Genomic DNA, 27,353 nt, shown 5'->3' with positions numbered 1-27,353 from the left:
GCAAACTAACAAAACTCGTGTAGGAAAACATTTGTGCAAGAATAGGATCTTGGGAGATTACTGTGCAGGAAAAGTGTGAAGATGCATATACTGCAATAATGCACGGTCATAATATTTTATGGTTATACAACACACAACAAAATTAGAGTCGTCGTTCCTTCGTGCAACATGGATTAAGATAAAATGTAAAAACAAATGTCCCCTCATCCATGGCTCTTCACCCTGCTCTCCTCCTGGTCTGCAGCAGTGCATCCAGCTGATTTATTGATCATCTCAAGGTCCACTGCTCTTTAATCCAAACCTCACAATTCCTTTTCCAACAGCTACAAGTGTATTTTTATCATAGCTAATGCATGTTTCCCCAAAAAATCTAAATTAAAAGAGAAAAATAGCAAAGTTTGAAAGGAGCAAAGAGCTGCTGCATCTACGTGCAAAATCATCATCATAATATTGAACAGTGTTATTGCCCATTGCAGATCTTAATGATGATGACGATTGACTGATCAATTGATCGGTGAATAGTTCCAGCACCACAAGTAGCTGTTAACAAATATATGTTAACCACTTACCTTTGCACTTTGCTGCTGCTTGCACAGCCACATTTACTATATTTTTTACTGTACTACACTGTAAAGTGAATCAATTAATTTCATCATTTAAAATACTATATATTGTAATTCTTTACTTAATGGATGTATTTTACAGAAGTCCATGCAAACTAACAAAATTCAGAAGTAAGTTTACTTGTTGTGTGTCGTCACCAACAACTAACCAAGACTAATTTGCATCAAAATAGGATTTTAAGAGATTACTGTGCAACAAAAGTGTGTAGGCGCATTTATTGCAATAATACAAGTTTTATTTTGTGGGTTAATTATATTCTTCCAGTTCTGCCATTGTGACTGAGCAGATGTACAAATTGAAACCATCCTATCATTATTTTGCTCTTTCAATGTTCCCAGCTTGGTAATTTTTTTTAATCAGTTCTTCAGAGACACCTGTCGACTTATTTTCTCATAAACACCCAGCAAACAAATTGAGCCATTTTTCATGCTGTGTTGAACATTGTTGTTGTGGTTATTTCCAATCCATGTGGAGACAGATTGCTGCAGCCATTTTGCACCACGCATCTGTCCAACACAAGGAGGTCTAATGATAATCCTTCTCTGACACAGTGTTTCTGCTTTTTGATAAATAAATTCAAGAGCAAATTAACATCCGGTGACTTGTAGAGACTTTCAATAACTACTTTCCATGCAAGGGGGATCCCTGCCTTGGTCTGTTTGTCCAGCCAGCACACTGTTTACTCCCCACTGTCTCTGCAGGAGTCCCTGCTGGAGGAGGGAAGCGGCGGGGACAAGACGTTCTACGGCTCAGACGAAGACGAGGACGAGGACGAGGAGGAGAAAGAAAAGAAGGCCGAGGCTCCTGCCATGGCCAAGAGGAAGCCGTACGTCATGGATCCAGACCACCGGCTGCTGCTGAGGAACACCAAGCCGCTCCTGCAGAGCCGCAATGCAGCTGTGAGACCACAAACGCACACCCCACACATCAATATAACACAGCACAGCCCATTAACACTCTGTTTGAGTCAGTTGCCATGACAGAGATCATAATCCATTTCCTCTCCACTGTTATTCCACACTGAGCAGCAGGTCGTTGTTGTGAGTAGTCAAGGTCTTATTAACAAGCATTCGTCCAGCTGAAGTGTTCCTGAGCAAGACACTTAATCAGAGCTGACCTCTCCCTCCGAAATGGGGACAAATGATAATTTCCCGAAGGAAATTAATAAATCATCACACTACATTAGTGCTGCTGTGGTCACCTTGGAAGGCCTGTTTTGTTCCATGTTAGATGTTATGAAATTCACACACTGTTCAGCGTTTGTGCTGCTGTTGTCAAGCTGGTTGCTTAAATGTGGTTTTCTTCAGGCCACAGTTTCACGTACCATGGTCTGATGACTGAAGCCACATTCACCTAATATTCACTGGACACCAATTGTGATGCATGTATTCTAGTCACATATAAATTAGACAAAGAACTGTACAGCGTCCAGCTAAGTTTTGTTTCCTTTCCTTTCATCAAACTCCCCCAATAACTCTTTTTTAGTGCTTATACATAGTGGATACCTTCCTAGCTTTCTGTACATCATATTGTTACAAGTGGACTTTTTAACTTTTAAAATGTACTCATGTAATTTCACTCTCGTAGCGTCGCTCTCAGATGCAGCAGGCAGCAGAAAATGACTGTCCCTGCACCAATCCAACACCACATAATTTATCAAACCTGACCCTGCTTTTTCCCAACAGCATCCCATATGCTACTTTTTCCCCCCAGGATGTGGAAGTCATATTCTGCAGCATTCATTCTTTATATTTGTTCATTTTTCAAAAGATTTAATCAAGCCAGACTGCAAACAATTACAGTGATTGTATCATGTCCATAAATAATAATGATATATTCTATTTTATTAACACCCCGAGTTCAGGTTTCAGAATCAGTATTAGGAAAGACAAAATGGTATCTCAACTGTACACTGCCTGCTCAGCTCCAAACAAAGTTAGCAACTAGCTTAGCAACTAGCTGGTGAATACTGTGCACATTTAGCAGATAAGAGGCAGATATTTCCCTCAGGGACTGGTGGAGACCAAAAACAGAGCTAAAAGAGGGTGAATGTTGCTTTCTTTGCTAACATCTTTATATGTTAAAGCTACTACAATATTACTATATTATAATATTTTGTTGCTTTTGGAGGCGCCTGTGGACGAAAGCAGTAGTGTTTCCACTGTAATAACAAAAATGAAATCATCTGGAGATAAATCTCCTCCTGCTTTTTTTAAACTGCCTAACAAACTACTCACCGTAACTTTCCATGGAAAAATGTAAACACAGGCTTTCCTTGAATTCAAATGAGTCTGAATTCAAGGAAAATCTTTCCTGGTGTCAAACAACTATACAGAAATATCCAATATTCTCACTGATGGTCTTAATTACATATGCAGGTCATATAGAGGCGTCAGTATTAAATTGACTCTGTTTCATAGACAGTAAGATCTCCTTCTTATAGCTCTAATCATTATCATTGTTATGACTTGTGTGCAGGTTCAACCTTCATGCAATATGCAGGCTGAGAGCTTAAAAGATCATAAACACACAGCCTTTTCACTTCAATGACTCATTGCCAGAATTTTTCTTGGAATTAATTTTAATCTTCTCACTTCTGGCTGAGAGCTATAAAAAGAGAGCAAAACAGTATTTGCGTTAGTTCTTTCATGCATATTCAACAGTCTGGCAGAATAAATCCAACACGCTCCACATCTGCACTGCAACATCCGGCAGTTTGAGGCAGCGATGCATCGGTAATGGACTGTTGCTTTGGAAATTAATGAATTTTCAATGGAGATCAAAGCGTTGAACACCGTACCCAGAGGGACAACAGAGTGCATTCAACTTTTTCCTGGGTTTAATATTGTGAGATTGTTTCGCTGGTGGTGATTTATCCCTCCCTCCGCTTCCTCATTCCAGGTGGTGATGGCTGTGGCTCAGCTGTATTTCCATCTTGCCCCTAAAGCGGAGGTGGGGGTCATCGCCAAGGCCCTGGTCCGTCTCCTGAGGAGCCACAGGTGAGCTTTACTGTCAGTAATTTGAAATAAATTGCCCTGTCTTGTATTCAAATTGTGGTCGCACTAGATATAAATTTTGTTCTTTATTAGAGAGTATTAGACCCTTGTTGGACTTTATTAGAGAGTAATTATGGACACATTAAAACAGAACTTTAGTTTACTGCACAGTTCCATTGTAATGTCTCCCTAGTTACCTTCTCATAAAGTCTAATAAAGGTCTAACTGTGTAAAATTATACACTTAAGTTTATAGTACTAGAGATTTCCTGGATGTTTTTGAGACAAATGTGGTAAATGCTGGAGAACGTGTGACATGCACAATGCACAGCGAAGTGATAAAATCAAAGTTGACAGATGAAAGTGTCTGTAGGGATTGAAACTTTATACAAATATAAAAAAAAGCAAAGATTGTGACAAAGTACACTGTTTATTTCTGCACAGAACTCAACAGAAACACACTGAGTTGCAGACTGTGCATGTTTCACTCTCCTCCTGGCTCTATTTGTTTGATAAAAGACGAGACAAGAACAATGATGTAAAGAACTTTCCAGTGTGACCAGTGATCAGGTTCTAACAGCTGGAAACTCTAAAATCCAGTAAAGGCCTAATAATGTGTCACAAGGTATTGAAAAACACTCAAATTATTTAATATTTAAATATTTATGTAAAACAAATTTATTACAAATTAGCAATCAATATAAATTTTAGTAACATTTTTTAATTGTAACTTTCACTGATATGGGGAAGTCTGCACAAATTTATTTACATAAAACAATAAAAGCGTCATGTTGTAATCTTCAACAAAGATGGCAGCTAATGACCCATCTTTAAAAATAAAACCCTGACTGCCTTTCTGTTCTAATGTGTCCCAAATTATCCTCTACTTCATCTAATTAGGGTCTAATAAAGGATCTAATTCTATTTAATTAAGTAATAAAATAATATTATTTATTGTTTTTTGTCAGATTTGATACAGAGTACAGCTTGTTACGTCTCATTAGTGTACCGTTAGATGTATAGTTTCTATTGAGGGTATATTACTGACTAGTTTTTGTCTAATTTTATACAAAGTACAGCTAATTATGTTTTATTAGTGTTCTGTAAAATAAAGTCTGAACCAGATTGCATTACCACAGAGTTTGGCAGCAGCATATTCTGAAATAAATAGAGCTGCAAAGATAATTTGATTACTAAATTACTCAGCAACTGATTATTAATTGGTTTGAATAATTTCTGAAAGAAAAAAATCCAAATTCTCTGATTACAGCTTCTTAAATGTGAATATTTGTTCACGTTGGGCTTTGGGAAACAGTTTTTTTCAACAGTTTCAACATTTTTGACCATTTTCTGACATTTTACAGACCAAATAAATGATCGATATATTGAGAACATAATCAACAGATTAATTGATCATGAAAATAATCGGCAGTTGGAGCCCTGGTGTAGTCAAGCCAGTTTTTTTATCCGTCTCACAGCGTTATTGTGAGAATGGAGGCTGAAAATAATGAGAACTGTGTTTATGAGTCTCTTTTGAAAAATGGACAAAAAAGAAGTCGGAGTGCAGAAAAATAAAAAATAAAAATACACAGCTGAATGCGAGATGTGAAAGCTATAATGGCCGTGAAACTCACCAAAGTGGAAAACAGTTTGACCAAAAAAAAAATGACAAGTGAGGGTAGTAAAATAAATCTGTGTAGCCCTGAAGCAGGAAGTGAAATTAAACAGGGAGCTCAGCGAGTCTGAGGTAAACATGAAAGCATAAAGCATGAGGAGTGATGATGGCACATCAGTGGCCTCTCGGCTGTAAGTCCTGCAAACTGTCAGCTTCTTATTGAACAGGCGCTCGTGTGGCTCTGGGTGTGTGGTAATGGCATCATCATTCAGCAGCGACCAAACAGCAGCGCCTCTCTGTGGGGGACGTGTCAGAGGTCCATTGTACTGCGCGATATCTTTCATTAGACTTAATTATTCGGATGGAGTCGGTGGAGTTTCTCGTCTCTCGTTACAGCTCAGAAGAATAATGCCTACAACAAAGATACTTGAGTTTGTTAAACCAGTTTTGTTGGTCTTGTTTGTGTATCCGACCATCAACATAGAAATACAGAAGTAAAAGTTACGGCTGCACTTTATTGGAGTAATGATGCCAGAAGAAATCTGTGGTGGTACGCATCAATATCAGTAGTTTGTTTCTTTGACTCAGGAAGTCCTGTTGCCATGGTTTTTATGCTGCATTCATGCAGTGTCTCTAAAATGGGGGAAAAACTTGACATTATTCCAATTTGTGTTTTTCTTTTTTAAGAAATATAGAGAGAAATATATAAGAAATATATAGCTATAGAGAGACAGTCCCGTCTCTCTATAGCTAATCACATATTAAATATTGTTGAAATGTGTATTTTTTTAAATTAGAAATATTTATACAAGTACTACTGCTGTTGTGAAGAGTTGTGGACCTTCAATGAGGCCGCAGGGTGTCTCAGGTCGAGTAGACAGACGAGGACATGTAAGGAAATGGGACTGACACTTTCCTGAACACGTATTTTTACTGTATCTGTCCTTAATCTTTTTTTCCATCAATCTCCTGTTTCTGTCTCCTCCTCCAGTGAAGTCCAGTATGTTGTTCTTCAGAACGTGGCAACAATGACGATTAAGAGAAGGGTGAGCTGCTCCTCGTGCTGTTTTTTTTTTGTTTTGTTTTGTTTTGTTTTGTTTTGTTTCTTTGTGTGTGAAGTTTGTTTCTGCTCTTCCTTCACAGGGGATGTTTGAACCGTACCTGAAGAGTTTCTACATCCGCTCCACAGACCCAACCCAGATAAAAGTCCTTAAGGTGATATTATATTCTGTTTTATTGTGCTGCTATGCCTTTTTTCTTTAATCTTGATGCTGAATCAATAGAAGACAGTGAATTCTCTAAACTCTGAGGCGCGCTTGAATAACGTACAGTATGTCTGCAGCATCTTTTTCCAACTTACACGGAGTTATTTTCTTGCAACGACTGCAGCATTGACATTATGTTAAGATATTTGAACTGAAAAACAAACAAAAAAACAAGTAAGGATGTCAAACTGTCAGAGAGTGAGCTTTGTGTAGGTGTAATTTATTTCAGTCATTGTGATGTGAATTGAAAAAACAAACAATCATTTCAAACCACGATGTTGCTGAATAAATTCCCATGAATCAGTGTGGAGCAGTTTTTAAGATACAGACATCAAAGTGAAAAAAGTGCAGTTTTTGGCACAGGTTCCAGTAATTAAACAGCTCTTCAGGAAAAGCTATACAGCAATTACAGTAAAAAAAGGGCTTTGTATTCTTGTATTAAATTAAGTTTGAAGTCTTTTTCTTTTTTTGTCTTTTGCAGCTGGAGGTTCTCACCAATCTGGCGAATGAGACGAACATCTCCACCATTCTCAGAGAGTTTCAGGTACAGTGAAACAACTTAGGATGTTTAATGAACAGTGAATTTTGATTAAAACTCAAATTCTGTATTCCTTAATGTATTACTGTACTAAGTGCATGCTTTCTTGCGGCAGACATACATTAAAAGCATGGATAAAGACTTTGTGGCCGCCACGATCCAAGCCATCGGCCGCTGTGCTACAAACATCGGGGAGGTGAGGGACACGTGTCTGAACGGTCTGGTGCAGCTGCTGTCAAACAGAGATGGTAAGTCTTTCTGTGTGTCTTTTTATGTGCACAGTGCACATAGTGTAACATATATACGTTTTACAAGCTGCACGTCTGTCAAGCTGTCATCACTGTAGTAACGTTACCGTCACCCACACAACTGATTTTGTCTTTTCAGGATGATTTGTCATCCCTCAGTCTTGTTAGTTCACTTTTCACAGTTAGGTACATATTGTTAATAATATATCCTGAGCATTTTGACTGCTGTCTCCGCTATGCTTCTACGCAGTCGCCATATTGGAGTGTTCAAGGTCGAGAGAGAGAGGTAGAGAGATGCTTCACTGCAAAATCAAATGTAACTTGCTTTATTCTGAACCAGTTTCCTGAACCACTATCTGTTACATCTAAGTCAAAGTCTATCTTTGTGAAACCGGCCTCAGGAGAAGAGTAAGAGGGAGGGAAACGGTGTGTACAGCCAGAATATTAAGGGTTTATTTCTACCAAACCAGAGTTGGTGAAAAAATTGAAAGATGAGCCAGGAAGTTCTTGGTGAATTTTATTTATTTTATTTCTGTCAAGTTTGCTAGCTAGCTCGCTGCTAATGGTTATCTAAGATGGTAACTACTATCAACAACATGTACAAAGCTAACTGTGAGAGGTGATGTAACTAACTTATGGATGAAAAATCACTAAGTGTGCAGTTAAAATAATTATAGAATTGACAGGAAACAGATGTGTAGCTTGTAAAATAGATATTTATCACAATATTGATATTTATCACACTACATTGTGTAAAGTAGAGAATTGGATGTTGGGTCAATAGGATAATTGAATCAACTCAATCTAGGATAAAAATGAAGGAAAAATTACTCATTGTTCATTTACGATTTCAACGAGCGTCTCTTCCTCCTGTTGTGCAGAGCTGGTCGTAGCTGAGTCTGTGGTGGTTATTAAGAAGCTGCTGCAGATGCAACCAGAGAAGCACAGCGACATCATAAAGCACATGGCGAAACTAACAGACAACATCCAGGTGAGAATCTCATTCACAACCTGCTGCTTATGTCTGGGTTTAAAGTTTCTGGAGACAGCAAAGGAGACAAGAGTTGCACTTTACTGTCATATTAGATTATGGAAAAGATAAAAAAAAAACTGAAAGAACTGTTGTAGCAGTAGAGGATACAGATGAACACAACCAGTTAATTAAATCTGATTGTTCCCAGGTGCCGATGGCTCGGGCCAGCATCCTGTGGCTGATTGGAGAATACTGTGAGCATGTTCCTAAGATTGCCCCGGATGTCCTGAGGAAGATGGCAAAGTCGTTCACTAACGAGGAAGACATTGTCAAGCTACAAATCATCAATCTGGCTGCCAAGCTTTATCTCACCAACTCCAAACAGGTGTGAATGACATGTTTTTCTGTCCCTGCCACTTAAAAAAACTTTTTCAACTACAACTCTCAACTACCCAGAACACCATAGCACCGACCTGGCAAGCCACTAATTCACCAGAGTAACTAGTTAGCAACACTAAACCATCTACCCCCAACACCATATCAACAACCTAGAAACCCAGTGGGTAACTCAAATAACTACTTAGCAACACCCTAACAACCATCCAGAACACAATAGCGACGACCTAGCAACACACCCAGTCACCCTAGTAACTAGCTAGCAACACCCTACCAAGTATCAAGAAGACCACAGCAATCACTGAGTAGCCCTCTAATCCACTCCAGCAACAACCTAGCAACACTCTACCAACTGTCCAGAATGCCACAGCAATGACCTAATAGCACACTTATTCAACCTAGTAACTACCAACCAACAACCTTCTTCAGCTACTCAGAAAATCCTGGGCACTACATATTCACTACCTTTCACTGACACTGAGTTCATGATACCAGACATCGTATGTAGTATGACTTGTTTACCGTTACAGAGACCGTTACACCGTTACACATATACAAATACAAACACATCAGACGACAGGTATTCTTCTTTGTACAGCTTTCATCCAACATATCTTTCATATTCCTTCTTCTCACAGACCAAGCTGTTGACGCAGTACGTTCTCAACTTGGCCAAGTACGACCAGAACTACGACATCCGCGATCGGGCGCGCTTCATTCGCCAGCTCATCGTGCCCACCGAGAAGAGTGGAGCACTCAGCAAGTACGCTAAGAAACTGTTCCTCGCCCTCAAACCTGCACCAGTCCTCGAGTCTCCATTTAAAGGTACATTTTAAAGTCTTTACTTGATCACAGCTTGGGGAGAGTTTAAAGCTAAAGAGTTTTTTTTCTTGTTTTTTTGCAGATCGAGACCACTTCCAGTTGGGTTCATTGTCCCACCTGCTGAATGCCAAGGCCGGCGGCTACCAGGAGTTGCCTGACTGGCCTGAAGCCGCCCCAGACCCCTCCGTGCGCAACGTGGAGGTGAAGGAGTCTGTGCGTGCAGTGGGAACAGTAACATACAGAGACACAGGGGCCCTCTGGGGTCTCCCAGGGCCCCAACAGTTGGAGTGGAGCGAGGGTTGCTCCTGCCCCAGAGCAGTGCCTCAGAGGGGCTAGACAGAGTCTCCAGAGCCTCACATTAACTCCAATATAACATTGATTCCTCTTTCACTAGCCATCTTTCATTCACTTACAGCTCATTAGCATTAACAGCTCATCGGTAACATGCATCCTTTTTGGCCTCCATCTGTCTCCAAATGGATGCTCTGAACTACTCCCTCCTCCACGGAGGAGAATGAGTCACAGAGGAGAAAAGAGGATTATAGTCTCTATTTAAAAACTTCATTATGAAAACAGTCAGCGGTGTCGAACTGAACTCCTCGCCCTATCTGCTGCACTTGCTTCTGTTCGGCAGCAGCTCGCTCGCCCCATTCGGGTGATTTCTCACCAATGTTTGAGCCAATAGCACATGTGATACAGAAGGGGACAGATTTAAGAACTAAAGTCCAAGTTTTGATCAGATATTAGTATCAACAGCAGTGAAACACATCACCTGTAGTCACCTCTACAGGCTGACTAGTTTATATTATCAGTCTGTAATCAGTCCGGTTAATTTTGGCCGAATTATTCCCCAAATTTCAATTAGAAACACAAATTATACTCCACTGAAGTAGAACAATTTAAAAGTGCACACACTGTAAAAAAAAAAAAAGAAAGAAAGAAAGAAAGAAAGAAAGAAAGAAAAAAGGCTGAGGAAACGTGATTTCAAGGCAATTGTCTTCACTAAATTTACAACAAAGACTAAAGTTAACTGTCATGTTTAATCTCAGGCTGCAATGTCTATAAATTATATAAAACAGAGAAAAAAGCAGTACATTTCCATATCTGAGAGGCTAAAAACAGCATTTTCTGCCATTTTTCCATGATTTTACTGTAAGGATTTTTTTGATAATCAAAGTAGTTTAATAGTTTCATTGTTTTTTACCAGATTTTGCTAGACCAACATGACATTTTACTTACTGTTGAGCCCGGTTTTGGATTTCTGAATGTCAAAGATTAAAGTTTATGTAAAGAAGAAAAGTAAATTACCTCAACAAAAGATTATAGGACGGCAAAACTTTTTTTTTTCTGGAAAACACAAGAAAGTGAGCTTGACTGAAAACTCAACAATTTAGTGAAGACAGATGCCTTCAAATTATGAATTCTCTCAACTTTTTTTTTTTTACAGTGTACGTTCTTTTGTCGAGCATCATCCTAACTCCCTCCTCTTCCTCTCCATCCCATCCACTCCATGTGCCATCGGTTCATAATCAACAATGTGAATCTAAACGAAGACATGAAATCAAATCTTGAGCGTTTCACTTCTTTGTCAAAATCAAGACTTATAAAAAAAAAACTCTTGATTTTAAATTTCAGGAGTGACGTCAAGGCTTGATTCTGTCCTCGTGTTTGTGAATTATTGTTGTTACGCAGCTCAATGTTTCATACTCAGTGTTAACTTGTCATTTACTTGTGATGCAGATTTCAAGATGAGGCCACAGGTGCATTGAGATTTATTTTGATTTGGTGCACAGGAGACAGGCTTGTTAAAGACCATACCAGGAGTTCAGCTTAAATAAGTCAAATTACTGTCAACCATTTTCCAGAGCATTTAATTCACCTCTAATTTGATTCCCTACCCTCCAGCCAGACGTTTGCTTCCTCTGCGCTGAGTTGAAAGGCGGCTGATCCATCACAGTGAACGTTTTCTGGCTTTTATTTTGTTATCAGAGTGAATTAACATCATCTGATAGTGCAGCTGTGAGCAGGCACAGACTGGAAAATTCTCCCTGAAGCTGCATTCAAAGAAGCTCCGACGTTCTGATTGATTTCCTGACAACACACCTCATAACTGCAACTGGATTTGCATCCGAGTTTTACGTCCTAAATGTGGTCTGGCAGAGATCAAACTGCGTTAGCTTGTGACGTCATTTTAAGACCCTAAAGATTACCATCCTAAATTAAATAATTTCAGGCCATGCAGTTGCAAAATCAAGCTACATTTTATCCTGAGAACGTTTACAGTTTAAAATGGATGCTGCATTTTGGTGTCTGTCTTCCAAGAACTGCTGCACGAATTAGAGGTCAACAGATTTGACAGTTTTTTTTTTTTCAGGGCTGATACTAATTATTTATAAATAGCAATCAAACAAATACAGGTATTTGGAGCAAACAGTAAAATGAAAATCTTGGTGTTTGATTAAAAATCTTTTCAACATTCAACCAATCAGATAGTGTTGTGGGCGGGACTTTGGCAGACAGAGAGAGGTGGCTGCATCGGATGCAAAAGTAGCGTAGCAATTTTTAATTAATTTATCTTATAAACTACTGTGTAAGAAAAAATCTTCATAAAAATGCTGAATATCAGATCTGATAATGATAAAAAAGAAAAGAAAAAAAATGAAAGCAATTGCTATCCATTGTACAATATCCTCTTTTATTTTTATAATTAATAACATAATAATAGTATTAATAACATCCAGTAAAATTCCTTTTAAAATAAGACGTTTAATGGTGATGAAGGGGCACTCGACTCATCTGACAGGACTGTGTGACCTCATCACGACTTAAATCTCCGCTAGTTGTCATTCAATGCGTTTTAAAGTTCTGCCACTAGGGGTCTCTCTCACATCAAAACAATAATTAAACATGTAGTCTGTAGTAATCTTAATTAGTGTGGGATTATGGGAGTTGTTTCCTTCTTTGTTAAACAACTACAATTGCTGTTTAAAAAATTCTCTCTGATGTGACTGAGGCAGAAATAATCATCATAGAAAGGTAATGTTTTAAGTTTTATTCATATTAGCGACTACTGGCTAATAGGAAACACGCAGTTGTCTTGAATAAAATACCGATTTCTTTGGGTTTGAATATTGTTGGACACAATTAGGATAATCTAAGTACACAAAATATATAACATAGGTTTAGTGTATATAGATATTTTAATGCAAAAATGTGACATATTGTACCTTTAAAATGAATGAAAAACAATGGACAGCTTGGAAATCGTTCTGAAAAAAATTATATGCTTTGAAAATGGCCTGCAATAATGTAAAATGCACATATTTTGCAGCTAAAGAGCATAATTAAGCTGAAACCACTGGTATGGTCCTTAAAGTTTCAGTCCAGTTGCTCAGAATCGTCTCTGGGTCCCGTTACATCCACTCATGTTGTGGGTGTAGAAGCTGCGAGGGTCAGCGGATCCTCTGACCTCTCTGACAGGTTCTCCCTCTGCACATTATGCATCTCCACAGATAGAGGAAGTCATAACCACCGGCGAGGGGCGGATCGGTTTGCTAGGAGACTGGCGAGAGGTGCCCCTCCTCCTCCTCCTCCTCCTCAGTTTGGGAGTGCGGTGGTGTTTGTTTTGATGACTGCTCTCTCTTTCCTCCTATAATCTCTCTCTGGTTGTCATACTGTAGGAAGTGATGATGGTCATGTTGACGAGATAAGATAAATGAGATTCTGCTACTCAGCGCTGAATCTCAGAGTGCAGATTAACGGAGGATAAATATGACAGCCGTCATTGTCCCGAGTGGAAAGATAATTTTTCATCCTCTTTAGACACATGGAAACTGTACAAGTGAAGATGTAGAATAAGAGTAAATCATAAAGATGGAGCGATTAAAATCTGAGCTTGACAGTTCATTCATGACTTTAGAAAACAGTTAACAGTCTCAACTCCAGGTCCGCTTACTTATCTGTCCCGGCTCCTTCGACCATATTCCTTCATCATCAGATGACATTTGCTCAGTTGACAAGGAACTGCAGATGTTCAAATTTTACATCATATTAGGTCTTTACACCTAATAAGATGAGCACTTTTTATGACTTGATGGCTTATAAGTTTACACTGACATCTCATTCTTGACCTTGAAAACCACAGTTAACAAAACAACCTTCACTCACTTAGACTGGGTTTAGTAAATCCAGAATTAAAATTAAGCACAACTTTGTTGCACAATTAAATCTCCATGTAGTCAATCCAAGATTGTTTAAACCAAAACAGAAATTTAATGAAGTATAATGAATATGAAGATGCTTACTTGCCCAAATTAAAATAAGTAAATAAATAAATAAAATATAAATTTGCTGTCAGGACCTAGTAAGTACGGGGGAAACTGTTGCTCAGCATTCCTTAGCAAAACATAGCATTGTTTGCTTGCTAGCTCAAAAATAAACTAAATGTTACATTGTTTTAGCTAAAAGTTAACAAAATGTTACATTGTTTGCAAGCTAGCTGAAAAGTTGATGAAGTGTTACATTGTTTGCCAGACAGCTAAAGTTAGTTAGCCTTCAGTGTAAAATTACTACTGGATTATTAATATTTAAACCAATGTTTGAATCAAGAGAATTCAAATTAATCTTTAATGTGAAACTAGTTTTGAAGTTTGCTGCAACATAATTTAAAGTTAAATCACGTTTTAATCAGGTTTAGAAATCAATCGTCCTTGATGTAACCCACCATTTATTTTTAGGGCCAACAAGGACAAGAAGTTCTGTCTGTGTTCAGAATGTTAGGAAGCTTTAATCTTTACAGATCCATGAAAAGTTTGCTGACTTCCCCGAGTGTCCTCAGATAGTAAGACACAAATGGTCCAAGCCATCACGGTAACTTGCTGCCATCAACGTAAAAAAAAAGGGCCAGAAAAGCTCTATGTAAATGTGATGTGCTCGAAAGCCCCGGGACAAGAGAGAAAGTGGACCTTGAGTGGACGTTGCCACTGTTTCCTCTTCTGCACCTGATTGGTCTCACGTGAAATTTGTGACACGGTTTGTTGTGAATGTGTCACAAATGTTCCTGTGTGATGTGATGTTCCTCTCCTGTTCCACTCTTCATTTAGTTCATTTTGATCCATGCTAGTAACACATCCTGCTTTCTCACTGATGAAGACATTTATACTAAATGCATTGTCATGTATTTGCTTGACGTTATTAGTAAGTAGTGAATGTTAATGTTGACTTTTTCTTTATTTATTTAAGTATATATTTAAGTATGCACAGTATAATTAAGTTATATTGGAGTGCATTGATTTTTTAGCTAACTAAGTGTCAGATATTGTGGTAAATAAGTATACTGTGATGAAATTTGGGGTTTATTTTTGTCTCTGTGATATCAGTAACTGTTCTCACACGTCTTCTTTTTAGACCCTGAAACCCTCCTGTGCTTGTTTCTCTTTCTTTTCTAAAACCTTTTCCTTCCTTCCTTATCTCACCTCCATCCCAATCTTTTTTTTTTCTTTCCTACATCTGCCAGGTTTTTACGCTGCTTGAAAGAGTCACAACATTAACGAGTGTGAGTCAGTTAGCGGCAAAGAGCCCACCTCCTCGAGCCTCAAACCCATATAGCGGCAAAACCCGAGTGCTTTTTGACACCCTGCCTAACGTAGTCGCTGTCCTGTGCTTAGCTCAGCCAAAGCTATCTGAAACACGGCACCCTCTTCCTCGGTCTCGACCATTAAAGAAGTGATTCTTTTCGTGGGACGTGGGGGCTCCTCCGACACGTCGAGACGCATTAGCAGCCTTGTGGGTTTAAAATGGGATTTGGAGATGTCCACACTCATTAGCTGATGGCTGTAGTTAATGAGTTTGGTCACAGAAAGAGCGAGACAAATAGCCTCTTTTCTTATGAGCGTGTGGGAGGACTGTCAACACTCCTCAAAGACATCACTTCTCTTAATGGAACTGCTCCCTGTTTAAAAAAAGAACCATTTCTGCAACTGGTCATGAAGGCATCACCTGGTGCTAACATCTATCTGTGCAAACAGGAAAAAAGGTGGCACTTTATTTTACAGTACACTAATGAGACGAAACAAGGACAAAAACTAGAAATAACACGTTCTTTATTAGACTGTGTTAGACCCTTTATTAGAGACACATTACAACAGAACTGTACTTTAAACTAAAGTGAATTATCTCCCACTGTTATAGACCCTTATTAGACTTAATTAGAAACTAATTAGGGAAACATCACAGCAGAACTGTACTGTCAACTAAAGTCTATTTTGTACTACTGTTGGACCGTTATTAGACTTAATTAGATAGTAATTAGAGACACATTATAACAGAGATATACCAAAAACATAAGAGTATTATTTCCCGCTGTTGGACCCGTATTGATTAGGGACACTTTACATCAGAACTGTACTGTAAACTAAAGTCTTCTATTCCCCGTTGTTATAGACCCTTATTAGATTAAATTAGAAGGTAATTAGTGACACATTACAACAGAACGGCACTGAAAACTAAAGTAAAATCACATATCTGCTTCCCCATTTAAAAACAATATGTGAACTAGAACTACCAAGTCAAGACAAACATTAAAAAGATAGAAAAATTTTTTGTTTATATGTGCCTGCAAAGACTTATTGTAATACTGTAGGTACTTTAGTTTACAGTACAGTCCTGTCCTAATACCCTCTGACAAGGGGTCTAAAAAGGAACAGTATTTCTAGTTCAAATTTTTTGTCAAATTTGATACAAAGTATGGCTTTTTATGTCATGTTAGTGTATCGTTACTTGCATAGTGTCTATTAGGGCATATATACAGTCTGATAAAGAAGATATTTTTCTAGTTTTTGACTAATTTGACACAAAGTCCGTCTTGTTAGTGTACTGTAAAATAAAGTGTGACCAAAATAACAAAGGAAAAACTCCATACAAGCATTAGTGTGTGTACTGAATTTGTTCTCTGACTGTCAGATCTAAAAGCAGATCTGATGGCTGGCTTCATTTGGCTGCATCACGCCCAGGCAGAGGCATTCATGGCCGTGCTACTGTAATCTGCCCACGTCTCCGCTTCTGTCTGAGGGGTTCGTTACGGAGGCGGAGCTGACGGCTGACTGTTTTAACTCTGCCTCCTCCGCCAGGTGCCCGAATGGACCAAGTGCAGCAGCCGAGAGAAGAGGAAGGAGAAGAAAGTGGAGAAGCCCTTCTACTCGGACTCGGAGGGCGAGTCTGGGCCGACGGAGTCAGCTGACAGTGGTAACTTTAGGAGGCTGCTGGCTGTGTTGGTGGCATCACATCCTTTAGTCAGACGAGTAGTGTCCATCACAGTTTGTGTGTGAGAGCATGAGATTACTGCTGAAACCATGTGTTTAAGGTTGAGATGTATCAGTTTACATTTATAGATCCAGCTGCCATTATTCAATATTGTTGTTATTGTCAACAAATCTCACTGTAAAGGCAAGAATCTGTGCAAATAAGTCCTTTCTATTTTCTCAACAATCATCCATCCTATCTACTTCACACTTGGTGGGTGTTGCAGTGTTGAATTTTGTGCAATTTGGCCAAATAGTGAGGCTGCAGCAACAAACCTTATGTTTTGACCTGAAACTTTTGAACTCCAAGTCTCAGAAACAAACGTTTGGCAACAGCATTTGTATCTCAATCAATTTTCGGCTATTTTGAATTTTGTCCAAATCTGATTTTTAGCTACTGCTTCTGCATCCTCCTACTCATTTAGCAATTCTTTAAAAGGATAGTGCAACTAAAAATGAAAGTTCAGTCATTCTCTACTCGCCCTCCTGCAAACTGAAGGTCAGGTTTAATTTTTCAGTCCACAAAAACACTGCTGGAGTTTCACAGGAAAACAGCGCAGCAGAATCTCCTAAACGATTTAAGAGAATGGAGACCGGTTTTCAAATGGAAACAAAACATAAAATGCCTCTTTACTGGTTGTCTGGTGTAATCCAAGTCTCCTAAAAGCCCCAACATGCCAATTTGGCTTAAAAGACATCATCTATGTTATGTTTATATGAGTGAAAAGACTCAAATCTGTGTCATACTACCCTAAGTGGGAATATGAAAGATTCTTTGAGTTTCCATAATCCATAATCCTCCTTTCAGCCTCCAGTTAAATTTTTAGTTTTTATTTGAGAAATAAGAGACAAAACAAAACCTGACAAGTTGTCTAGCTCTTGTAAAGATTAAAAAGGTTTCTTATTTAAACCTTTTTTTGCTGACTTTTGATGTCAATTCAAGTCATCCGTGACCTGCAGCAAACTATTAATAACAAAATCTAAATACTGTGTGAAAATACACCATCGTTGGTGCAGCTGCAGCACAAGTTCTCTGTTTTTTGTGCCTCAGGTACGACATGAGAGACTGAAAATCTGGTAATGTCAGTGGTGCCGCTTAATCTTTTTTATTGTAACTTGCCCCTGGAAAGAAAAAATGTGTCTGAGGAATTAATAATACAAGGGGTGATAAAAAATTGATTGTCTTCATTGGTGAATCTCAAGGAGCAAAAAAAAAAAAAGATTCCACAAAAGTATTTCAGTGAGTCTGATTCTTTTGGATGAGGAATTGTTGAAAAGTTCTTATGGTTGATGTAAAACTCAGCTGGTCCCAGCTCTCATGTTTGTCTGTGTCAGTGCATCTGTGCAGTAAGTACGTGCATTTCACTGGATGTTTATGGTAGAAGGTTAGACCTTCATGAATTAACCGAGCTGTTCACCCTCTGACATTTTCACCCCCCCTCAGAGTCGGACTCTGCCAGCGGCTCGGAAAGTGGCAGCGGCAGCGAGGAGAGCGGGTCCGGGTCGGAGAGCGAGGAGAGCGAGGAGGGCTCCGAGTCTGAGGATGAGGAGGAGGAAGAGGAGGAAAAAGACAAGAAGAAGAAAAAGAAAGAATTAAAGAAGCCGGTGCAAGAAAGCGAAAGGTAACACGTGCTGTTACAACACTGCCCCAAACAAAAAAGAGAACTCGTGACTCCTTAATATCTGTTTTTGCTAATTAATGATATTCCATTTTGGGTTTCGGTCTATAAATTTAATTCTTAGGTCCTGAGACAAATAGCTTGACTTTTTAACATGCTTTCATTGTAACAACTCTGGAAGGTTGAGACTCAGGCGCAGAGAACACACAGGAGGCAAAGTGAGGTTCAAATAAAAATCACTGTCTTTACTAGAGTTCAAAAGGCAAACAAAAACAGACAGGAAAAAAGGCACAAAACTAGAATCCCATAAAAAGGCAAAGTCCAAACAAAGTCATGGGGCCAAACACAGCAAAACAAGAAGCAGCACCACTGACAACAAAGACAATCTGGCAAAGACATGTGGAGCTGGTGGGGGTATAAATACACAGGGAAGGCAAGGAGGGTAATCAGGGGCAGGTGAGTAAGTGGCCTCAGTTGTGGTTGATGAGAGGCGGGAAAACACAGGAAACTGAAAAGACACAAGAGGTAGGGTTACAAAATAAAACAGGAAATGACATGATGAAAACCCGAATGTTACATTCATTTTATTCTGAGAGCTGAATTTACAGTTAAAGGGACAGTTCAGATTATTTGAAGTGAGGTTGTATGAAGTAGTTATCCAGTGCTCAACACACCCCCAGTGTGGAGAAGCAGAGAGGAGTACCAGCCTGGAAGCTCAGTACTGCAGGGTCAGCAGCAAAACATATTAAAAAAACAACGATATCAGTTAAAATGTACGCTATATTCAGAATATTTTCACAGCTTTACTTTCTGTCAGAAAGCCTTTTCCAACAAGAAGCCACCGTTATAAAAGCCAAATATTTCTCTCTTCAAACCAACCAGACTGCAGCGGTTATTTTACCTCGCTGCTCTACCACTGCCTCGCTCCGTTTGTTTGTGTTTTTGTGTGACAAAGGAGTCTTGATGATTTGGCTCATAGCAACTCTTTACCATCAGAAAGGTCAAGACAAGACAAGACAAGACAAGAGAGCAGCAGAGATAAATAAAAATACCATCCAATATTTGGGCCGTCTGGCGGTAAAGTAAAGCAGTGAAAATATTCTAAATATAATGAAAATTTAAACTGATAGAAATCTTTTAAGGCTGCCCCTGACTAAAGATTTTCCTAGCCAACTAGTCCTGGCATGTTTAACTATATAAATAAATATTTATATTTTGGGGCATGAAGCAAGCCACCTTTTAAAAGTTGCAAAAGCAGTAATCAGTCTAAACTTGAGACTGTACAAAGTATAACCTCACACAAGTCTTGTTTTTCAAAATGCAGGAATAAATAACTTACAGATTTACATAAACAAATACTCACAGACTTATCAACAAAATGGATGATGTATACTACTTATAAATTAGTTTGCTAAGCTACAGACTTCCTTCACGCCTCCCCTCCCTGCCTGAACCCGCCACGTCTTCCCCGGAGTCAGAGTCCTGCATGTCACCTCAGTAACATTATTTTATTCCCGACTGTCAGTCTGGCCTCCGTCTGTCTCTGAGGCTGTGTCCCAGTCTAATAGGACCGCTAACTGAGCTAACAAGCTAATGGCAGCTGCAGCACAGTGAGCAGCATTGTGCCGGTGACGACAGTGTTACAAGATATTACAATCCCCTGGACTGACAGTGAGGTGCAGCTGCCTGAGGCGTTTCTTTCCTGCAACTAACGAATAAATGTGAACCAAGACTCCTCTCAACTGACTAAGGATAAGTTCTTCATACAAAACCACTTCAAATAATCCAAACTATCCCTTTAATTGTGGTCACTGTACTCTTTAATGGTGTCCTACAGCTTCAGTGTAGTTTGACAGAGAGCTCTATTATTCAACAGAATCTGTCTCATCCCTTATGATAATTATAACTCCTGGATCCTAATGAGTCGTTTCCTTCACAGCGAGCAGAGCAGCGAAGAAGAGGAGAGGAAGCGCGATAGGAAGAGTAAACAACGCAAGAGCGACTCGGAGTCTGAATCTGACGAGGACGAGGACAGCGAGTCTGAAAGCAGCCAATCAGAGTCTGAAGAGTCTGAGTCGGACACGGAGGTCAAAAAGAAAAAAAAGGTATTGATAACGTGTCTACCCAAATCCAAAACTCCCCAAAATATGAAACTACAGGGAAAGTCACTGCGCCTAAAAAAGACAACATAAAAAATAAAATAATTGACTATTCATTAATCTATTTTGACAATCGATTAATCATACTGAGTCATGTTTAATTTGAAAAAAAAGTCAAAATTCTCGTTTTTACTACACTGATCAGCACATTTCAACAATGACATTTTATGGACCAAACAACTAATTGATTACTGGAGAAAAAGATCAGCAGATTAATCTACAATGAAAATTATTATTACAGGAAAGGCTTGAAATTTAGCACATGGACGTATGCTCTGCACTTTTGGACTTATTTTTCACCTGACAAGATTGTGACAAAAGAAACTAATCGACTTATCGTTTTTGAAAAATCTGTCTGCTTTCAGCCTCTTAAATGTGAATATTTTCTGGTTTCTTTTCTCCTCTCTGACTGTAAACTGAATATTTTTGAGTTGTGGACAAAAGAAGACATTTGAGGACGTATCTTGAGCTTTGATCAGCATTTTGTGACACTTAATGGACCAAACAAATCTCTGAATTGAGAAAATAATCAACTGATTAATCAATGATGAAGTTAATCTTAGTTGTAGCCTTAAAGACACTATATTAGGCTAAACAGTTTCAACATATTTTATATTGAGGTTAATACTGTGATACTAGGATTATGTTACTGATTACCATTTTTAACAGGTAATCAGTAACTGTATCAGAATACATTTTAAAGAAACCCTCTCAGACTAAAACAAAATCTAAAACTGTATTCTTATCACTGACTTATGCAGCAAACATTCCTGTATTTAGTCTCACTGTCACATCAAAATCTGCACCTCTTCATGTCAGATTTCTTTCATCTGCCTCCAGGCAGCTGAATCTAAACCTCCTTCCAAACCCGTCAAGAAAGAGAGCAAGAAAGAGAAGAAAGAAATGTCTCTGCTCGACCTTGATGACTGTGAGTATTTTCATGTCTGTAAGCTCTCTGCTCTGCCTGAAAGAGAATATGAAAGTAATGACGTTCGCCTCTGTAAAGCAAAGTCGATGCACAAGGACGTCCGCCGACCCACGTGACGATTTCTAAAAGTAAAAACTTAAAGTTGTGAGATAATCTAACAGATACATGAGCGCAGTCGGGGCTGAATCTCTCTGCAGAGTCACGTCTCTCTCGTCTCTTTTCACAGTCGAACCCGCTCCGTCTCCTCAAGTCACACCCGTCAACACCTTCCTGTCCAACAGCCTTGTGACCGACCTGGAGGGACTGTCTCTGTCTGACACCGTCCTCTCTCCGGCAGTAAGTTCTTTACACGTCTCTCACCTTCCTGGTTAGGATCTTCGCTCCATTAGAAGAAGTTCACACGGCAGATTTCTAGAAGAGATGATTCGTTGCTGAATCTTAAAGGTTCTGCTCCTCGTCCTCCTTCCACCTCCCCGAGCCTCCTGCTGTATTAGCATTTAGGTGTAGGTGGATTTTGAATGTTTTTATTATGTATTATTCATAAACTCACAGGCTCGCAGTTTTAGAGATTTGATTGACTGTAAAACTGCAAAATTAATGTATAAAGTAAAAATAAGATGCTTCCAGAGTTTCAACTAAGGGACACTTACAAAGATGTACAAGAGTGAAAGTAATTTTGTTTGAGACTTTTGGGTATGAACAATGTACATGTTTGAAAAAGTTTGTGTAAGCATATGTATATATTAAGGGTGTCACAATTTCAATATTAAATCAAATATCAATTTAATTAATTTCAGTATTTCAGTATTTCCTTCTTGTGGCGCCTGGTGCGAGTCTGAAGAAAAAAAAAAAACAACACTTAAAAGATGACACAGCGGGGGCGCCCCGAATGTGCGCCCCGTGTACCGAGGCTGTCAGTCCTCCGCAGCGGCCGCCGGATCGACTCCCACCTGCTGCCCGTTTGCTGCGTGTCATTCCTTCTCTCTCTGCCCCCGTTTCCTGTCATATCTTCAGCATGTCCCTACCAAAAAAAGGCAAAAAATGCCCCAAAATCACCTGAAAAAGAAAAAAAAAGATGACACCGTGTAGCATACCCACCATTATATCATCCCTAATAGCCTTTAGACTATCTTTTTAAAGAATATTCGGAAATATTGTAAAAAGGATGAGCATAATAAGCTCAGGCTTCAGCAGCTTCAACTTTTCAGTCAATACAATTTTCCTTGATTTGATTGTACACGTATTTTTGAGTTGAAAAAGTGCCAGAAGTACTAAACTAAACCTGAGCTGAACATGTTCATTCTCATACTTTTTTTTAACTTTATTGTAGGATGCATTAATACAGATGTTGTGCGTGTGTGTGCACACCTGAGCAACTACAACGTGAGGGTAGAGAAGCAAGATGGAGGGTTAAAGGATGACACTATTTCAGGAGAAACTTCTGAGTGAACAAAAATATAATTTATTGACACGTGTGTGGTGTTTATACATATGCACATATATATTATTAGGGGGTGATGAAGCCGTCGTAGAGAAGGGGATTAATGATTCTTCTTCTCGTCCTCTTCCTCCAGACCATCGCTCCCTCCAGTGCGCTGAAGAGCTACGAGCTGCTGCACCGGATCACAGGCGAGGGTCTGTCGGTGGAGTACTGCTTCAGCCGACAGCCGTTCAGCCCCGATGGGAACATGGTGGCGGTGCAGATGCAGTTCACCAACAACGCCACCTCCGACACCAAGAACCTGCACATGGAGGACGTGAAGCTGCAGTCTGGGATGAGGGTCAAAGAGTTTCCAGAGATCGGTGAGTGACCATTCACAGTTCTGAACAATTTTTTAGCCCCTCATGTTCCTTTGTGCGCTGAGTTCTGCAGCAGCAGTGTACATCAAAGGCGCACTCCAAAAATCAAACATTTTGTAGCATCCATACTTCACTTTCCAAGTGTGATCGCAGCACATATTAGTAGCAGTGTTTCAGTGAGTCACATGTTAACACACCACACACAGTCTGCAGCAGAGGAAACATGTTTCATCTCAGATCAAAGAGTTGCTGACTGCAGACGTGTTTCTGTTGTCGTGTGTTGACAGAGCTGCTGCCTGCTGGTGACACGGCCACCGCTGTGATGGGCATCGATTTCTGCGACTCAACACAGGCGGCCAACTTCCAGCTGTGGTGAGATGGATTCTCTGTTTTAACGTTTCAACGTCCCGCGGGGTTCTCATAGAAACACTGGTAGTAATGAACAGTTTCTCATAAATCTGCTGAATGCGTTTTGTTGGCCTCGTTATTGAACGTGTCTGCAGGACAGCTGTGATATTTCCCCCTATCAGTGTACAGCACAGAAGCAGAAACCCCCCTGTCCTTTTAGAAAAATAATCCCCAAAACGTCTGTCTCGTCTCTATTTTCAGCACTCACACCAGAAAATTCTTCGTGTCGATTCAGCCGCCGGTCGGGGAGCTGATGAGGCCCGTCTTCCTGACAGAGAATGAATTTAAAAAGGAGCAAGGTGAGTGATAAAAGGAAATAAAATCATTTTATTGAAAAATATTGGAATAGTAAAACACTCTGACTTTACTGCCATCACATTAAAACAAGTCTATAAAAATGGGACAGAGGAATTAGCTGTGTGGATACACAAGTTTCCTTTCCTACTAAATCACTTTATCTTTTATTTCATTTTTATATTTGATACTTTATTGTCATTTATACTTTAAGCCAAAAAGAGTATTTGGTAAACACAGGAAAAGGGTCTTCCAGTTGTATCTTACAGGCACATATACATGGTCTTTTTTCCCAATGCTTTACATATTGATTAAATTCTACTCTTTATGTTAAAGGTCACTTTATTTAATTGATAATTGACCCATCCTAAGTCCCTCCCCTTTTTACTCTTTGCTCCAGTAACAGTTGAGCAGATAACCAGATCTTTAAGATATCTAGCTAATCTGTATCAATCATGGCTATTGCAATCATTAGCTAGCTAGTTAGCTCGAGCTTTGCTGACATTAGGAAGCAGAAAGACGTTGGGTACCATGCTTGCTCAACTGTTATTGGAGAAAATAGCAAAAAGGGGCGGGGCCATCCTTTGTTTGAGGGTTTGCCAGCAGCCATTTCCATGTGATAGTTTTCTTGCTAGCAGCCAAAAGTATTTTAAGGAGTTATTCATCCTGAGACATGAGTTAATCCAGGAGTTTTGTTCAGGTATAATGTGACAAAAGTGCAACATTTTCAGCTTGTCAATAATAATAATATTTTTTCCACACAGGGTCAACAGCAAAATGTATTTTAGCCACCAAGAAATCGATCTCAGTTTAATTGAATTCTATATTTAGAATGTTTTCAGCACTTTACTTGATGCTGTCAGACGATCTTTTCAGACATGAAATTACTCAACCAGATTCCTTTTTGCAAAAACAGTCATTTTACCTCTCAGGACACAGAAGTTGCTGGTCAACTGTTGCTCTGGTTGTTTGGTTGAAAGAAACCCTTAATTCAGCTCATTAGATGTGAAAATGTTCTGGCTGTACTTGCTGTTTCTCACCACCAGGGGGTCAGCAACCTCTGGCTCTGGAGCCTCATGTGGATCCCTGTGACTTTGCTAAAAGAATTAATATAGGTTATTTTTTTTAAGCATTGTGATTTATCATTGTTGTGGACCTAAAGTGATTCTTCTATCTGAAAAGAAATGTAGCCTGTACACAGAATACAGAAATGTATTAATATTTTATGTGTGTCAATGGCTCTGTGCCTTTTCCTCTAAATTTTTCCTGTGGCTCGTCTTGAATCCCCTCCGGCCAGCATGGATGCCAGATCCAAAAAATAAAGGAAAATTTCTGAGGAAAAGAGAGAATTTATTACTTGCAGCTCCAGACAGACTTTATTTAAGTACTTTTTGGCCAAAAATGTCTCTTTTGATGGTAAAGGTTGCAGACCCCTGTCCTCACCGCTTCTCTGATGTCCCACCTCCCTCTCACTGCTCTCTTGATATTTTCACAACAAATGTGGTGAATTAAGGGTTTTATGTTCAACAAAACCAGAGTTTGTGATTGTTAATTAATTAATTAATTAACAATTCATTAATTGTTGACTTTTGGCTGATCTGTATTCCTTAGTATTCCAATGTTTTATAGCTAGCTAAAAATGTTCAATTTTTTGTTGTATTGTTTATTATATTGTTTGCCAACTAGCTAAAAGGTTAAGAAAAAATCTTTCATTGTTTCTTAGGTAGCTTAAAAGTTAACAGAATGTTCCATTGTTTGCTAGCTAGGTAACAAGTAGGTTATAAGTTAGTTAGCCTAGTTAGCCTACTCACAATGGATCAGCAAAGAAGCTCTAATTTCTCCTTCTTTGATAAAAACCTGTAGAGACACGTCATGAGGTTTAGTTTTTCCATTAAATTTCTTGATTATTTTCGTTCAATCCATCTCAGAAAGAGAATCTGGTCCAGGCTGAAAAATACCGAAGTTACCTTTAACATGTGTTGTGGGTTGGTGTATTTCCAACGTGGATCGTACTTGTGATACCTGAACGTGGACATTAGTGCTCGAGACTGACAGGTTGTCTGTATTTGGACAGATGAAGTGTTTTCAGACTGTACTGGTCACTATAAATACACCAAAATCCAAACAGGATTTGGTAGAGCAGCCACAGACAGCAGTCAGCAGCATGTTTCTGTTGTTTGGTGTTCATGTTCCCATCCTGACTAACACTGAGCGAGGTCTGCGCTCTAACAGACCCATAGTGACTCTTTAAACGTGTGTCATGTCCACGGTTCCTCCCTCTTCATACTGTCCCCAATAGAGAAGCTATTACACAATATAGGTAAGTTGGCTTTGATAGATTTGTTTTTCCCAGCCATCTGTGTGCCCACCTGCCTTATAGCAAACCTCACACAGACCCCCTCCACACTCCCCTCCTCCTCCTCCTCCTCCCTCCTTCCTCCCCTCCTGCTGACTCCCCCCTCCTCCCCCTCCTGCCTTGGTAATCAACACCGAGCTGCATCTCCAGGTCTGTAGCTGCAGACAGACTCACCTGAACTAACCTGCATCTTATAAAAGGCCGCTCACTCTCTGCTACGCCAGGAATGACTGGAAATGCTCATCCACTGATCGTTATTCACTCCTCCAGCACCGTGTGAACAAAAAGTAACAACATCAGGCTCGGAGCAGCACTCGATCATGTGCACCATCGCTCATATTTCTGTTACCTGAGCCTAACCACTGACCATGTTGGGAATCTGACGTGTTGCATTTGTTTTGTCTTGTTTGTTGTCCATTTGAACCTGCTGAGCACAGATGTTTATGTGATTTTCAGGTCAAAAGACGTCTTGACGAGTAAGAGCTTTTCAAAATTCAGTTTGATTGGTTTTATTTTCATAACGCCAAATTATAACCAAGCTAATCAAGTTGAGTTGACCGTGATGTCAATAATATCCTGATACTACTACCACTACTACTATCAGTAAAGGACATCTTGTTTTCAATGTGCTGCTCACAATTATTATTTTATTCCAGTGTTTTCCATCCTTTTTGACTCAGAACCCTTAAAACAAAGCTTTTATTAAGCTGTGCAGCTTCCCTATTAATTCTATTAAAACGTCTTATCTAACTTGATCTCCCGCTGATGTTACAAGTGATAAATGACTGTGCAAGGAATATAATACAAGGTGGGGGCATTTTATAATGATGAGTCTTAACTTTATATTTTTGTCAGGTAAACTTTTCAAGCCAAAGTCAAAATTGAGTTACACGTCCTTTCTGTCAGAAAGGTGTCTTTCCTTTTTAAATTCATGCTCTCTGAACAAAAGCATATCAATGTTGTTGGATGTTTCATCTCAGCAAAGAAATAAAATTATTGTGTGTTTTAAATATTT

General features: G+C 39.2%; 1 protein-coding gene across 5 annotated transcripts in view; it reads left to right on the top strand.

Moving 5' to 3' along the window:
- The window catches only part of ap3b2 (adaptor related protein complex 3 subunit beta 2), a 53,072-nt gene that overhangs the window by 22,260 nt on the left and 3,459 nt on the right, over nucleotides 1–27,353 (top strand). For 2 of the 5 annotated variants that reach the window (XM_084734631.1, XM_084734629.1), the window contains 19 exons: nucleotides 1,326–1,523; nucleotides 3,526–3,623; nucleotides 6,226–6,280; nucleotides 6,378–6,449; nucleotides 6,981–7,043; nucleotides 7,153–7,285; nucleotides 8,167–8,276; nucleotides 8,467–8,643; nucleotides 9,293–9,479; nucleotides 9,559–9,689; nucleotides 14,992–15,030; nucleotides 16,604–16,718; nucleotides 18,219–18,396; nucleotides 20,333–20,498; nucleotides 21,393–21,480; nucleotides 21,707–21,816; nucleotides 23,055–23,283; nucleotides 23,568–23,652; nucleotides 23,890–23,987. In XM_084734631.1, the coding sequence (XP_084590757.1) occupies nucleotides 1,326–1,523; nucleotides 3,526–3,623; nucleotides 6,226–6,280; nucleotides 6,378–6,449; nucleotides 6,981–7,043; nucleotides 7,153–7,285; nucleotides 8,167–8,276; nucleotides 8,467–8,643; nucleotides 9,293–9,479; nucleotides 9,559–9,689; nucleotides 14,992–15,030; nucleotides 16,604–16,718; nucleotides 18,219–18,396; nucleotides 20,333–20,498; nucleotides 21,393–21,480; nucleotides 21,707–21,816; nucleotides 23,055–23,283; nucleotides 23,568–23,652; nucleotides 23,890–23,987 (2,332 nt within the window). The remainder of the gene's footprint in view (nucleotides 1–1,325; nucleotides 1,524–3,525; nucleotides 3,624–6,225; nucleotides 6,281–6,377; nucleotides 6,450–6,980; nucleotides 7,044–7,152; nucleotides 7,286–8,166; nucleotides 8,277–8,466; nucleotides 8,644–9,292; nucleotides 9,480–9,558; nucleotides 9,690–14,991; nucleotides 15,031–16,603; nucleotides 16,719–18,218; nucleotides 18,397–20,332; nucleotides 20,499–21,392; nucleotides 21,481–21,706; nucleotides 21,817–23,054; nucleotides 23,284–23,567; nucleotides 23,653–23,889; nucleotides 23,988–27,353) is intronic. The other 3 variants (XM_084734632.1, XM_084734633.1, XM_084734630.1) reach the window with 3 other exon arrangements.

The sequence above is a fragment of the Lutjanus erythropterus genome, chromosome 13 (assembly GCF_056507025.1).
Source record: "Lutjanus erythropterus isolate fLutEry1 chromosome 13, fLutEry1.hap2, whole genome shotgun sequence".
Classification (NCBI taxonomy): domain Eukaryota; kingdom Metazoa; phylum Chordata; class Actinopteri; order Lutjaniformes; family Lutjanidae; genus Lutjanus; species Lutjanus erythropterus.
This window is presented reverse-complemented; position numbering and strand designations above follow the sequence as displayed.